The sequence below is a fragment of the Myotis yumanensis genome, unplaced genomic scaffold (assembly GCF_028538775.1).
Source record: "Myotis yumanensis isolate MYYU_CA2020_CCGP unplaced genomic scaffold, mMyoYum1.0.hap1 SCAF_12, whole genome shotgun sequence".
NCBI classification, from domain to species: domain Eukaryota; kingdom Metazoa; phylum Chordata; class Mammalia; order Chiroptera; family Vespertilionidae; genus Myotis; species Myotis yumanensis.
Window position 1 is genome coordinate 56,947,679 of NW_027223763.1, and position 13,965 is coordinate 56,961,643.

Genomic DNA, 13,965 nt, shown 5'->3' on the forward strand with positions numbered 1-13,965 from the left:
GAAAACCTTTTTTTTTGTTGATGTTTTACTTTTTTTTTTAATAATTAAATCTTTATTGTTCAGATTATTACATTAGTTACTCTTTTTTCCCACCATAACTCCCCTCCACCCAGTTCCCACCCCACCCTCCGCCCTCACTCCCCACCCACTGTCCTCATCCATAGGTGCACGATTATTGCTAATCTCTTCACTCACCCCCACACCCCTTTCCCCTGCCCCAAGAATAGTCAGTCCATTCCCATTCTGTGTCCCTGATTCTATTACAATCACCAGTTCATACTGTTCATCAGATTATTTATTCACTTGATTTTTAGATTCACTTGTTGATAGATGTGTATTTGTTCATAATTTGTATCTTTACCTTTTTCTTTTTCTTCCTCTTCTTAAAGGATACCTTTCAGCATTTCATATAATACTGGTTTGGTGGTGATGAACTCCTTTAGCTTTTTCTTATCTGTGAAGCTCTTTATCTGGCCTTCACTTCTGAATGATAGCTTTGCTGGATAAAGTAGTCTTGGTTGTAGGTTCTTGGTATTCATCACTTTGAATATTTCTTGCCACTCCCTTCTGGCCTGCAAAGTTTCTGTTGAGAAATCAGCTGACAGTCTTATGGGTATTCCCTTGTAGGTAACTGATTTTCTTTCTCTTGCTGCTTTTAGGATTCTCTCTTTGTCTTTTGCTCTTGGCATTTTAATTATGATGTGTCTTGGTGTGGTCCTCTTTGGGTTCCTTTTGTTTGGGGTTCTCTGCGCTTCCTGGACTTGTAAGTCTATTCCTTTCACCAGGTAGGGGAAGTTTTCTGCCATTATTTCTTCAAATAGGTTTTCAATATCTTGCTCTCTCTCATCTTCTGGCACCCCTATAATTCGGATGTTGGTACGCTTGAAGCTGTCCCAGAGGCTCCTTACACTATCTTCGTATTTTTGGATTCTTTTTTCATTTTGCTTTTCCAGTTGGGTGTTTTTTGCTTCTTCGTATTTCAAATCTTTGACTTAATTCTTGTGCTCCTCTGGTCTGCTGTTGGGAGTCTGTATAATGTTCTTTATTTCAGTCAGTGTATGCTTAATTTCTAGTTGGTCCTTTATCACAACATCGAGGGTCTCATTAGATTTCTTGAGGATCTCACTACATTTATCGGCGGTCTCCCCAGTCTTCTTGAAGATCTCACTGCATTTATCAGCAGTCTCACCAGTCTTTTCGAGGGCCTTATTAAATTTATCAGTGGCTTCTAGACAGTTCTTTAAAGACCTTAAAAGTGTGATTTTGAACTCTATATCCAACAGTTTGCTTTCCTCCAATTCTGCCGTTTGTGTCCTGTTTCTTTGTCTCGGCATTTTTTATGCTTCGCTGTGTCGATAGAGTGCCTTTCTGTACTAAGTGTCCCAATTACCTGAGGTAGACACTCTTGGTGCACCCCCTTGTGGGCTTTGTGCACAGTCTTGTTGTAGTTAAGCCTTGATTGTTGTAGTTATCACTGTGAGGAATTGACCTCCAGGCCAATTGGCTGTGAGAATGAGCTGTGTCTGCAGTGGGAGAACTTCTGTGCTGGAGACACCCCTCTGGGGCTAGACTTGCTTCGATGGGGCTTTGGTGCTCACTGAGTCTGCCCCCTGAGTGTGTCTTTTATGGTTCCACGGAGCTGCAAACTGGATGGTCCCACTTTGACCTCTGGGCTTCCTGGCCCCTGGATCTCTAGGGAGGTGCTAATCTAGCCTTTGCCTGAGGCTATCCAGCAAAAGTCTCCCTGCAGGGCTTGGGCGGGGCGGATCCCACGGGATCAACAGGGCGGGGTTAGCAATTATGGCTGCTCTCAGTCTTGCCTTCAGAGGCTCTGCTTCTCAGTGTCTCAGTAATCGCTGCAAGCCCCACGGAGAGAAAGCTGCCCTAGGGTTCTGAGCGATGCCAGACAGTCCCGCTTCTCCTGTATGAGTCTGGGTCCCTAGAGACTCGCTCAGAACTGGAGCTCAGAGCCTGAGACTCCCTCCCGATTGAAAATGACAACCGTGCCCTCAGCAGCCAGCCCGCTCCGCATGCACTCCGAACCTTAGTATTTTACTTCAGCACTGCGCCTCCTCTGAGCCTCGGTATGCTTTTCTCTTTCCTCCTAGTTGTAGAACATCCACTCAGCCAGTCTTCCTGTGGTTCTGGATGATGTCCGTTCCGTCTTTTAGTTGTATTTTTGAAGTGGTTGTTCGAGGCAGCAAACTCCGGTGTTTACCTATGCCGCCATCTTGGTTTCTCCTGTAAACCTTTTTGTCTTAAAGTCTATTTTGTATGATACTGCTATAGCCACTGCATCTCTCTTTTGCTTATTATTTGCATGGAATATTTTTTCTATCCCTTTACTTTCAACCCATCTGTATCTAAGATAAGTCTCTTGTAGAGAGCATGCAGTTGAATCATGTTTTTAAATCCATTCTACCAATCTCCAACTTTTAATTGGAGAGTTTAATCAAGTGGTAGTGAAGGACTTTACCCTTTCTTATATATGTGCTAGAGGCCTGGTGCACAAAATTCATGCACGGCGGGGACGGGGGTCGGGGGAGGTTCCCTCAGTGCAGCCTGCACCCTCTCCAATTTGGGACATCCCTCTCTCACAATCCGGGACCACTGGTTCCTAACTGCTCACCTGCCTGCTTGCCTTATTGCCCCTAATTGCCCGCCCCCCCTCCCCCCCCACCAGCCTGGTTGCCCCACACAGCCTGCTGTTCAGTCGTTTGGTTGTCCCTCACTAACCCCCCTGCCAGCCTGGTTGCCCCATGCAGCCTGCTGTTCAGTCGTTTGGTCATCCCTCACTAACCCCCCTGCTGGCCTGGTCGCCTCACACAACCTGCTGTTCAGTCATTTGGTAGTCCCTCACTAACCCCCCTGCCGGCCTTGTTGCCCCAGGCAGCCTGCTGGTCGTTACTGTTACTATGACAGCGTCCCGGACAATTTGCATATTCCTCTATTATTAGTATAAATTGTATCTATGTTGTTTCACAGTTTCTGCATTAGTCTCCTCCCTTTTTTATGTGTGTTAGATAGTACTTCTCTAGTATAATATTTGATGTCCTTCTCCTTTATATAGGGGTAAAAGAGGAGTTACACAACAAAAATACATTAATACTGACTTTTATATTTACCTTTATGTCTTTACTTTAGTGATCTTTGTTTCCTCATGTAGATTTGAGTTACTGTTTAGTGTCCTTAATTTCAGGGTAAAGGATTTCATTTAATATTTCTTCTAAGGAAGGTCTAGTAGTAATGGGCACTCTTTGTTATTGTTTGTCTTGCAGTGGCTTAATTTTTCTTCATTTTTGAAGCATATTTTTGTTGGATATAGAATTCGTGGTTGACAGTTTTGTTTTTCTTTTCAGCACTTGAATGTATTAACTCAAAAATTTCTATTTGTTTCCTTTTTATACTTTATATCTCTTTACTTATATTTTCTTTTTTTGGAAAACATCATTCTCATGGTTTCCTTTGGTTCTTTGTTCATGGTTTTCTTTAACTTATTAAGAATATTTAAAATAAAAGAATTGATTTAAAGTCTTTCTGTGGTAAATCTCATGTCTAAGATTCATCAGGGAAAGTTTTTCTTAATTTCCACTTTTCTTGTGTTATTAATTTCCATACTTTATTTCTTTGCATACTTCATAATTTTTGGTTGAGAAATGGATTTTTTTGAGTATTACAATGTGGTGACTCTGGAAATCAGATTTGTCACCATCTCTAGTGTTTGTTGTTGCTGCATACTCTAGTAGTAGTTGTTTGTTTAGTGAATTATCTGAACTAATTTTCTAAAGTCTGTATTCTTTGTCATGTGTGATTATTGAAATCTCTGTTCTGTTAACTTATTTAGTGATCAGCTAGTGTGTGTTTTTTAAAAATATTTTCATTGATTTTTAGAAAGAGAGGAAGGGAGAGGAAGAGGGAGAGGGGGAGGGGGAGGGAGAATAATAACAATTATACTAAGATTCATATTTTTAAAAATTTACCTTTATTGTTGAAAGTATTTCCCCCTTTTTCTCCCATTGACTCCTTCACCTCATTTCTGCCCCCTCCCTAAGCCTTCACCTCACTATTGTCTGTTCATTGGTTATGCATATATGCATATAAATTCTTTGGTTAATCTCTTCCCAATCCCCTTCCCTACCTCTTCCCTCTGAAATATGTCAGTCTGTTGCATGCTTCAGTGTCTCTGGATCTATTTTGTTTGTCAGTTTATTTTGTTCATTTAATTCCACATATAAGTGAGAGCATGTTGATTAAGTTTTGGCTGCTCACTGTAAAGTGTAAGTTTCTAGAGTTCTGCAAAAAGTTGATTCTAACAAAATTTGCCAGTTTATTTGCTGCTTTTGGAGTACTTTACTTCACATTTTTGTTAGCATCACTCACTACTATTATTTTCTTTTAGGCTCCTAATAACTTTACCAGTAGGCTTCTGATAATAGAGACTTCTTAGAAATTGAAATTTTTTAAAAATTTTTTTTTTTTTTTTAAATATATTTTATTGATTTTTTACAGAGAGGAAGGGAGAGAGATAGAGAGTTAGAAACATCGATGAGAGAGAAACATCGATCAGCTGCCTCCTGTACACCTCCCACTGGGGATGTGCCCGCAACCCAGGTACATGCCCTTGACCGGAATCGAACCTGGGACCCCCTAGTCCGCAGGCCGACGCTCTATCCACCGAGCCAAGCCGGTTTCGGCGAAATTTTTTAAAATTTAAGAGACTCTTCAAACATGCTTAAGTATTTTTATTGTATGGAAAAAGTAAAAGTATAATCATTATATTGAAATAATTTTCAGGATAGGTTAGATGGGTAGGTTAATGTCTGGATTTCTTAGGGTTCCTTATGAGAAAATCACCTTAAGCATTTATTGGGTACTAATCAAGTTCTTAGCAGAGCGATGTCTTTGTTTACTGTGTAGCTGGGGGTAAAAGTAAGATTTGGGTAAAATTTGAATGTAGAGAAGAAGTGGAACATTTTTGGTTGTAATTTTTTGTTGTTGTTGTTATTGTTGAATTAGCAGAATTACTGGATTCTTGAGGGTTTTAGAGATTATTTATCCTATGAGTATGGAGGAATTAACCAAAGTATTTTCTATATACGATCGTAATTTACTATGTTGCCACTGAACTTTTAGGGAGAGGCGTTAAATACCTTTCAGTCAAGTATTTAAAAGGTAAGACAGGAAATCACAATTCAGAAAGATATCTAGAACCTAAGTTTTTATCAGGCTGAAATGACACTGGAATAATAACAAGGGCGTAACAGGAGTTTTTGCTGAAGCTGTTTTGGATTTGCTTCAACAGTAAAGTTACTTAAAACTTCTAATTTATAATAAAATACAATATTTACTGTAAGTAATTGAGCACTACAAATACCTTTTTGTACATTATGTGTCAGGAACTGTGCCCTTCTTGGGAAAAGATGTATCTATATATCTATATCTATATATATCTATATCTACATATCTGTATCATCTCTATCTCTATCTGTATCTCTATCTCTATCTGTATCTGTATCTCTATCTGTATCTCTATCTCTATCTCTATCTCTATCTCTATCTCTATCTCTATCTCTATCTCTATCTCTATCCCTATCCCTATCCCTATCCCTATCTATATCTATATCTATATCTATATCTAATCTATATCTCCATCTATATCTATATCTATATTGTCATCTCTCTCTCTAATATTTATACTTATATATTAAAGAGAGAGAGAGATGTCTCCTACTCCCTTCCCTCAAAATGGAGACATAGATATTTCCAGTATATCATGGTAAATATGCACCCATAAGATGCAGCTCTGTATCTATTTAGATAGAGTTATTCATCTATGAGGCATACTTAGAAAACCCAAGGGAGAGGCTGTGGAAGTTTCTTAGGAGAAAATTAATGCCTGGATGGGGCTTTGAAGTGTGAGGAAAGATGGGAAAGGCTATCTAGAGAGAGAGAGTTGCAGATAGCCTCAATTCAGCATTAAATGCAAGGAGAGTGCAGGAGATGAGGCTGAATGAGGCAGACAAGCCAGGTCATGGAATAACTTTTTTTTTTCTTTTCTTTTCTTTTCCATTCTAAGAACCTTGAATTTTTATCATGGGGCAGAGATTAAAACCTTAACCAGGGTTTAAGCTAGGAAGTGATGTGGTCAGATTTCCTTATGGAATTTGGGTTCTGTAGGGCAGATTTGTAAACTGGATGCAGTGAGTAATAAAGGGGATTTTAAGAGCTATGAATCTGTCAGCTAAGAAGCAGGATAATATGGTGGGTGGTGTTGAGGAAGGGATATGAAACTTATTTAATAGCATGGCGTATGGGGATGAGAAGGGCAGGGGAGGAGGATTCCCAGGATGGCAGTGTGGTGACCTGATATTAGGAACACAAAAAGAGGAGCAAGTGAGTTTGCTTTTTGAGAAGAGAGAAGGGAGACAGTGATGAGTTTTGTTTTGGAACTTCTGACTTAAGGTAATGTGGAGTGAACAGCAGGATATGTGAGTCTGGATCTCTGGGAAAAAAGACAGGGCTGAAGATAAAGGGTTGAGATTGATTAACATAATACTTTCTGGCAAAGAAAGAGGTGATATAGCAATTGACAGGAGAAACAAGACATTATAGATAAATGGGAGGCTAGGCAATGCATTTTGAGAGATTAATTATGCTACTAGAGTTTGAAGTCCTTGAGGGATGGAATTCTGTCTCCTTAATTTTTATATCCTCAGCATCTATCACAGTGCCTGGTACCCAGTAGGCACTTAGTGAATGTTTGTTGAATGAGTCAAACTTTTACCATCACCCAGTCTGGAAACATTAACTAAAGCCATCTCTAGATTTCAATGTAAGTCTTGCTGATAGTATAACTTGGTTTCTTTATTTGATTGTTAAAAATAGAGGAGAAAGTCTAAATTTGTTTGAGGAATGTCTCTAGGAAAGAGAGGTATGGTAACAATGAATTTATAGGTAATAGCTAGTTTGATGCCTATGCAAAATAGGTGGATGATTATTTCTATTGTTCGAGTGGATTGTGGAATAGAATAGTCAAACAGCATCTGTCAGGTGAAGTCACTGCATAACCAAATCTTCAAATGTGATTTATAATTTTATCTTAAAAATGGCTAATCAGAATATTTGATAATACATAGTTATCTTTGATCTTTAGTCCTTATTGCATTTATAAGGAATACAAAGACAATGGGATAATTTTTAATTTATAAAACTGATAGTGTTTTAAAAATTGAAACATGATCTCCAGCCTCTAAAACCCAATTTTTAGTGACTCATTAATGGCTCTTTAAATGTCACTGGTGATCCTCGAACTCCTTTCCATTCTTAGTTTCTGGATCCTGGTTCTGAACATCAGCTGTGCAGGACATGCAGGTGTTAGCACAGCTGGCTTGCTGATGACAACTCTGTCCAGATAGCTGTCTTGTGTGTCATCATTCATATTGTTCAGTGTCATTCTGACCTAGCCAAGCTAAAAATGGGACTCCAGCTCAAGAGGGATTAAAAAACCTTGGCAGACTAAAGATAAGACACTACAGAATGTCATGTACGTGTGCTTAACAGTTTTTAGCTTGAACACATCTAAATGACTAATTTCAGTGTTCACCTCTTTCTCTTTTGGAATAATTCACCCTAGAAAAAAAAATATCTCCGTGTGGGGGACTATAACAATTCAATTCATTAAGACACTTCTCCATTCTCAAGTGTGGGTTTTGTGTTTTTTTTAAATAGCTCAAGAGCACAGTAACCTATTTGTGGGGTACATTCCATGGTCTGTAACTTGCATTACAGATTTATCATGCTGTCTAGGGCCTTTATAAGATGACCATGATTAAATCACTCTGTTTTCCAGCTTGATAATTTGATTTGAGGCTTCAGTTTTTCAGATGCTAAATTGGGATGTAGCCAGCTTGATAATTTGATTCAAGAGATCAGTGTCTTAGTCCCATAATTGGGATGTAACTGTATGTGTGCGGTGACTGTGGCGGTGGATTTTGCCCTTTCCTGGTGACAGCAGCTGGCAGTCATTGGAAAGTCTGGCTGTGGTCCAGAGTCGTAGGTGAAGTTACATAACCTCCCAGTAAAGAAGGTGAGTTCCTCACGTCCTTCTCTTCAGATGGAGTGTCTGTGCTTGCTGCAGCACCGAAGGAGTGCCGGCTCCTGCCGACAGAGTGCCAGTGATGTCTTGGGACATCATAGTTTGGGGCTCTTCCCTGTGAGATGGTGACTGTTGTGTAAGAGTGATTGCTACACAGCTACCTGTCTCAGTGTCATCACTGTGTGTGTGTGCTGGTGGGGAGCAGAGCAGGGGGAGAGAAAATGTGAACGAATGAGGATGCCCACAGTTCCAAGGAGACTACTGAGGAAAACAAGGATGTTTAGTAATTTCTCTTGCTTATCACAAAACTACTTTTCTGAAACTTACATACTTTTGCTATGACTGCCAGACAAGGGATAAAGAAAATGAAAAAAAAAATAGTGTTGTTTTTTTAGGTAGAGAAATGGAAGCAATACCAAGATCTTAAACAGTTTCTCCAATTAGTAACTGTTCATTATAGACATTAAGAGGCATTATTATTTCCTGTTAAGAGCACTGGACTCAGGATCCCCATATTAGGGATGGCAATAGCTGTGTCACAAGGTGGAGGGCAGAATCAAGTGAGCTGGTGTGGAGAGGACTTTGAAAAGTATGAAGTACTTTTAGAAGCACTAGTGGTGCTATTACGAATAGAAATAGTACTGTACTCTATCCATTTCATTAATTCAACAGTTAAGGAAAGGTAAAACAAAGAGGAAATATCCATTTAGATATAACTATCCAATTTTGTAAAAATGTTTTTATTGATTTTTAGAGAGATAGGAAGGGAGAGATAGATACAGATACGTTGAGAGAGAGAAACATCGATCAGCTGCCTCCTGCACAGCCCCCACAGGGGACCCAGTCTGCAATCTGGGCAAGTACCCTGACCAGGAATTGATCCACTGACATCTTGGTGCATGGGTCAGCGCTCAAACCACTGAGCAACACCGGCCAGGCTAACTATTCAATTTTTAATGTCATTTCCATTATCTGGACATGCTTTAACTCCTGCTCCTATCACTAGGCACATACCAAAGTCCTGGAACTATCTAAATATCTTTTTTTGTTGTTCTTTCTACTGCCCTGTAGAAAATGTCATTCCTATGAGTTTGGAATGACATTCCTTTTTGATCACATACTCACTTATGAGTGTCTGCATACATAACATTTTTCTTGTCATTATTGTTATTACAGAGTGTATGTAACTGTGGCTGATTTTCTTCTCTATTTATAAAAGGCTCTCCAGTATGCCTACTTGTTAAGGAAATTTTCTGTTAATTGGATATTGGAATGGGTGATCACAGTTGTGCCAGGAGTGTTAGACAGTCAATTGACTACATAAACGTTAAAATATACCAGGAGATATTACACTCATTTCATGAAACACTAGAAAAAAGGAGCCAAAAAGTGTCTGAGATGGCACTCATTGTTAGTGATATAAGGTTCATGCATTCTCTGGTAAGAGATGGTAATCTCCTTACATGTGTTCTCAAGTGTATCTAAGTTTCGATCTACTACAGCTTACCTCTTCTACCTTGATATCCTTTTGGTGAAAACATTTGCTAGTACTACATTTCATGAGTTTTTATTTTTTTATTGGAACATTAGTCCAGAGGGATTTAGAGCTGTTCAGGATAGAAGCTGCAGCTTCACATTTTGAGAGTTGAGTAGCTTTTCTAAAAATGACTAATTTAATTTCATAGTTGATATATCTAGCAGAAACCGCTTTTTTGGTGTTATGGTTTGAATACAGATTGGTTTCTTGTGAGTGAAGGCTAATCAGAGGAATAGGAAAGGTACTTACAAGGAGCTTATGAACCACTTGATTCTAAAACTAGATTGTTATAATAATATAAATATATTTTTGTAACAATTTTTGACTTAGAAAGTTTCATTTATTTTTGTCTACATCTCTTAGAGCATATCTATTAGAAATATCTATTTTCTGAAAGTATGTAATAAGAAAGGGAAAAAACCTATTTTTTCTAAAAATCAAAATTTTAGAATGGAGTAATGTAGATTTTTTTATTTTTGACAAAATATGAAATTATACAACCTTTATAGAATGTTATAAAAATACATACAATTTGAATTGAGATTTATATTATGAAATGCTATAAAAATCATATGTTAAAAATGCAGTTAGCCATTTTGAAGTAAGAAACATCGCATATATATTTTTTATTGCTCACATCAAGGATTGTCTTTTGAAACTATAATTTAAAATCAATTTGAAATTATAATGTAATTTGTGGACAGGTGACAGTGGTTATTTTAATCCTAATTCACATTAAAATCTGTATTTTAAAAGATGAACCTACTTTTCCATTTAGGGAAAAAGTAATTATACTATTCTAATATTGTTATTTCAGAGCATTTGACAGTAGAGCAACTTACTGTAGATTCTCATTTTTGATAGGAATCATTTTGTTTCCAGTGGGTAGTGGATAAAGAAATCCCACTTATCTCTTTTCTGATTTTAGTTACTTTGTTCTCAGCTTGCCTGTTCTGTGTGTGTGTGTTTTATGGACAAATTTAATGCATTAAGGGGAGAGTTCTTTTTCTAATGTTTTGTGTTGAATTTCTGCCCTGTTTATTCTTGTTCACACCCTGAAATTCAAACTGCCTTCTGCATTCTTTCTCAACAGTCTCTCCTTTTCTCTTCACTTTTTCCTGTTTCTTGTCGCCTTTCTTTCTTGCTTCTTTGCTGCAGTTATACTTTTTATTTGTTCTAGTGTCACTGTTTTGTATTCTCTCAACATGGTGCTTTCACTTTCTTTACCCATTAAAATAAAGGAATTCCTAGCCACTCCCTTTTCAAGACTTAAAAAAAAAAAACAACCTTTTTCTAGAAGTATTTGGAGAAATTTAGATGCCTGCTCTCAAAGTTTTGCTTTAACTTAAAAGTGGAAAAATTCTTATCTTTTAGAAGAAATATTTGTGATAGTACATCTATTATATATCATGGATCACTGTCTCTTTTTTTTTATTGTATAAAGTTTTACATATGTCTTAGGGTCACTGTCTCTTGATGGCACTGTCAACATTGAACAGATAATATATAATTCATAAAATATTAACACATGCATATTATTCAAATAAAGTAATGATGCTCATCATTAGATTTAGCAAAACAGCTGCATTTTGAGTTTTTTCTAAAAACAGGATTATTTAATTTGCCAAATTAAATAATGTTTAGTGAAAATGTTAATTTGACAATAAATCACAGTTTTAAATGCCAAATGCCCCAGCTTAATGTTGTTTAGGAAGTTGTTTAGAGAATACAAAGTGTGGCTTACTCTTGCTGTATGTCTAGCTTCGCAGATGAAGCGTGGTGCCCGGAATTAATGGGGTTAAAGGACCCCCAGTGCTGGAACTGTGCTGTGGATTACACCTACACTGCTCAGTCCCCCACCCCCCTTTGCCCGTATTAGCAATCTGCTTTTGTGCTTTGACATCCAGGAATTCCCTAGTGAATTTTGTCACAGAAAAAAGAGAATCATCAATATCACAGTTAAACTTGACTTTCAAAGCTAATAGTATCTCATTTGGGGGCTCAAATTTAATAAATTTTCTTTGATTCTGGGTGAGTTTTTAAACATCAAACAATGAATTGGCCTGGGTGCAGTAAAATATTTAGATCTATTGACTATGGTTCAGAAGGGTAGAAGGCAAAACACCAGTGGTTTGATGTTGATAAATTCTCAGTACCTTAATCCACATTAATGTTTTCTTTTATCTGAGTGCACATTGGTGACAAAAAGAAAAGCATGAGAAGGTATCCATACATATAAAATATAAACCTAAGGCAAATATATTTTTAAAATATGATTTATTCTGTTACATTAAGTAAGTGCAATAGCATTCTCATTCTGACTAAGACTGGAGAATGTTTGTTACGGATAAAAATATATTCTGAATTGGGACTGTAGTGTGCATATAGTCCTCACACTGTTATAAAAGTTGCCTTATAGTGTATACTTCACAGCATACACTTTGACAGAAGTTCTTCAGATAAGCTTGGCAGAATAAGGGTTTTTATACCCATTGATTAGCATGAACAATTAAAGGTGTCATCATATGTTTGTGTATTTTCTGGTTTAAGGAAACTCTACAAAGTATGATAAGTCACTTATAAAATAATAAATGATTCAACAGTTTTATAAGCTGCTCACGTAGAATGGAAAAATGAAGGACAGGTTTTCTATCATATTCAGTGTGGGGCAAAAGTAGGTTTACAGTTATTCATATGGAAAATAATACAATAATTAATAAATAATAATAGAATAATAATAATACAATAATACAATAATAAATACAATAATACAATACAAGAATAAAAATAATACAATAATTAATAAAGAATAATAGAATAATAATAATGAAACACATGTGCTCACAACTGTAAACCTACTTTTGCCCCACTCTGTATTGCCAAGTTGCATTTGAAGTTGCTCAGGTAAAAGTAGAGATTAAATACGTTTACTAGTATCTAAGCAATTAAAGTTATTTGTATAGTTCTCCCCATTTGTACCTTTGCTAAAAAGGTCATAAAAACTCTTTTTATGCTGTGACTCTAAGCTAGTTGTCTAACATTTATCAAGTATATGGTAGCATAGAGATAAAATTTTAAAACTAATTCAGGCATAAGGAAAGTTAGAAAATTTGCTTACATATGAAAACTCCTACCATTAATCTATAAGACTAAAATTGAGAGCTTATTGATCTTAAAAGTACATTAAACTGTGGAATTCTTAAGGCTTTTACTAAGTTTGGAAATTAAAAGTGAAAATTATCTGTTTCTGAATGTTTTCTTATAACTAGTATTTGTATTATATAGGGAGTATTTTCTCATTTGTCCAGAAGGTGGCAGTGTAATATCAACTGCATGTGATTCCTATACTGACCAGAGATTTTGTATTTCTCCTGTGAAATGTTTGTATTGTTACCTTTCTGAACACTTAAAATGCAGTACAAATTCTACTGATTCTATCCATTACCTTACTTAGAAGTTGCATGATCGAGTTGGTTTATATATATTTAATTGATGACACTCAAGTTTATAAGAGTAAAAAGGGCAAACAAACCTCTTACTGGTATATTTTTAAGTATCCTTGTTTGTTGAGTGTATTTGTTTTTATTCCAGGGTACATAGTATTGAAGTTTTTTTTCAAAGACTAATACCTAATAATTATCTTGTCCAATATATATCAGTTAATACCAGTTAAATTAAACATGTTATTAAGAAAGTGATAATGATTAGGAGATTACTGTTTGTTTTTGATTTTGTGGATTTCCCCCCCTTCTTTCCTCTTTCTTTTCAGGGAGGAACAGTGAAAAATAATTCAAAACCTCTTGATCAGAAGAGCTCCAGTGACTCTTCTTCCCTCCCTCATTTCAAGCAGGAGGATGCTTTTTCTTCTTAACATTCTCCCCCAGCACTCTGAATTAGAGATTTATTTGCAACGAAAAATCAATTAGTCCTAAATTTATTCATGGATTTCAGGTCCAGCGATCAATGCAAGTCCACTCAGTGGGCTCAAGGGGACCCAGTTCATCCCAGTTAATGTGTCTGAAGGGGAATTACCATTGATGCTGTTTTTTTCCCTTTAGGTCAGAGATCAGATCTCGCTGTCACGGACTGCGGCAAGTAGGAATGACTTCACCCTGCAGCTACCCAAACTGCACCTGGAGACCTTTGCCATGGAGGGGCTCAAGGGTGGGCCAGAGGTTGTAGCGTGCCAGGTTAGAGTCTAAATAACATTGTTTGCTACTGAGACGTATAGAAAAATAAAATGTAGTAACTGGAGAGAATGAAAACCTCAAAGTATTGTGAATAACATAATGGAGATGCAAATAATTTTTCTTCTATCATGTAACACTGTATT

General features: G+C 36.9%; 1 protein-coding gene across 1 annotated transcript in view; it reads left to right on the top strand.

The window, feature by feature from the left end:
* Nucleotides 1–13,965, top strand: part of CCDC171 (coiled-coil domain containing 171) — a 255,270-nt gene that overhangs the window by 172,632 nt on the left and 68,673 nt on the right. Inside the window, exon 24 of the mRNA XM_070430172.1 lies at nt 13,691–13,822. Within this exon, the coding sequence (XP_070286273.1) occupies nt 13,691–13,822 (132 nt within the window). The remainder of the gene's footprint in view (nt 1–13,690; nt 13,823–13,965) is intronic.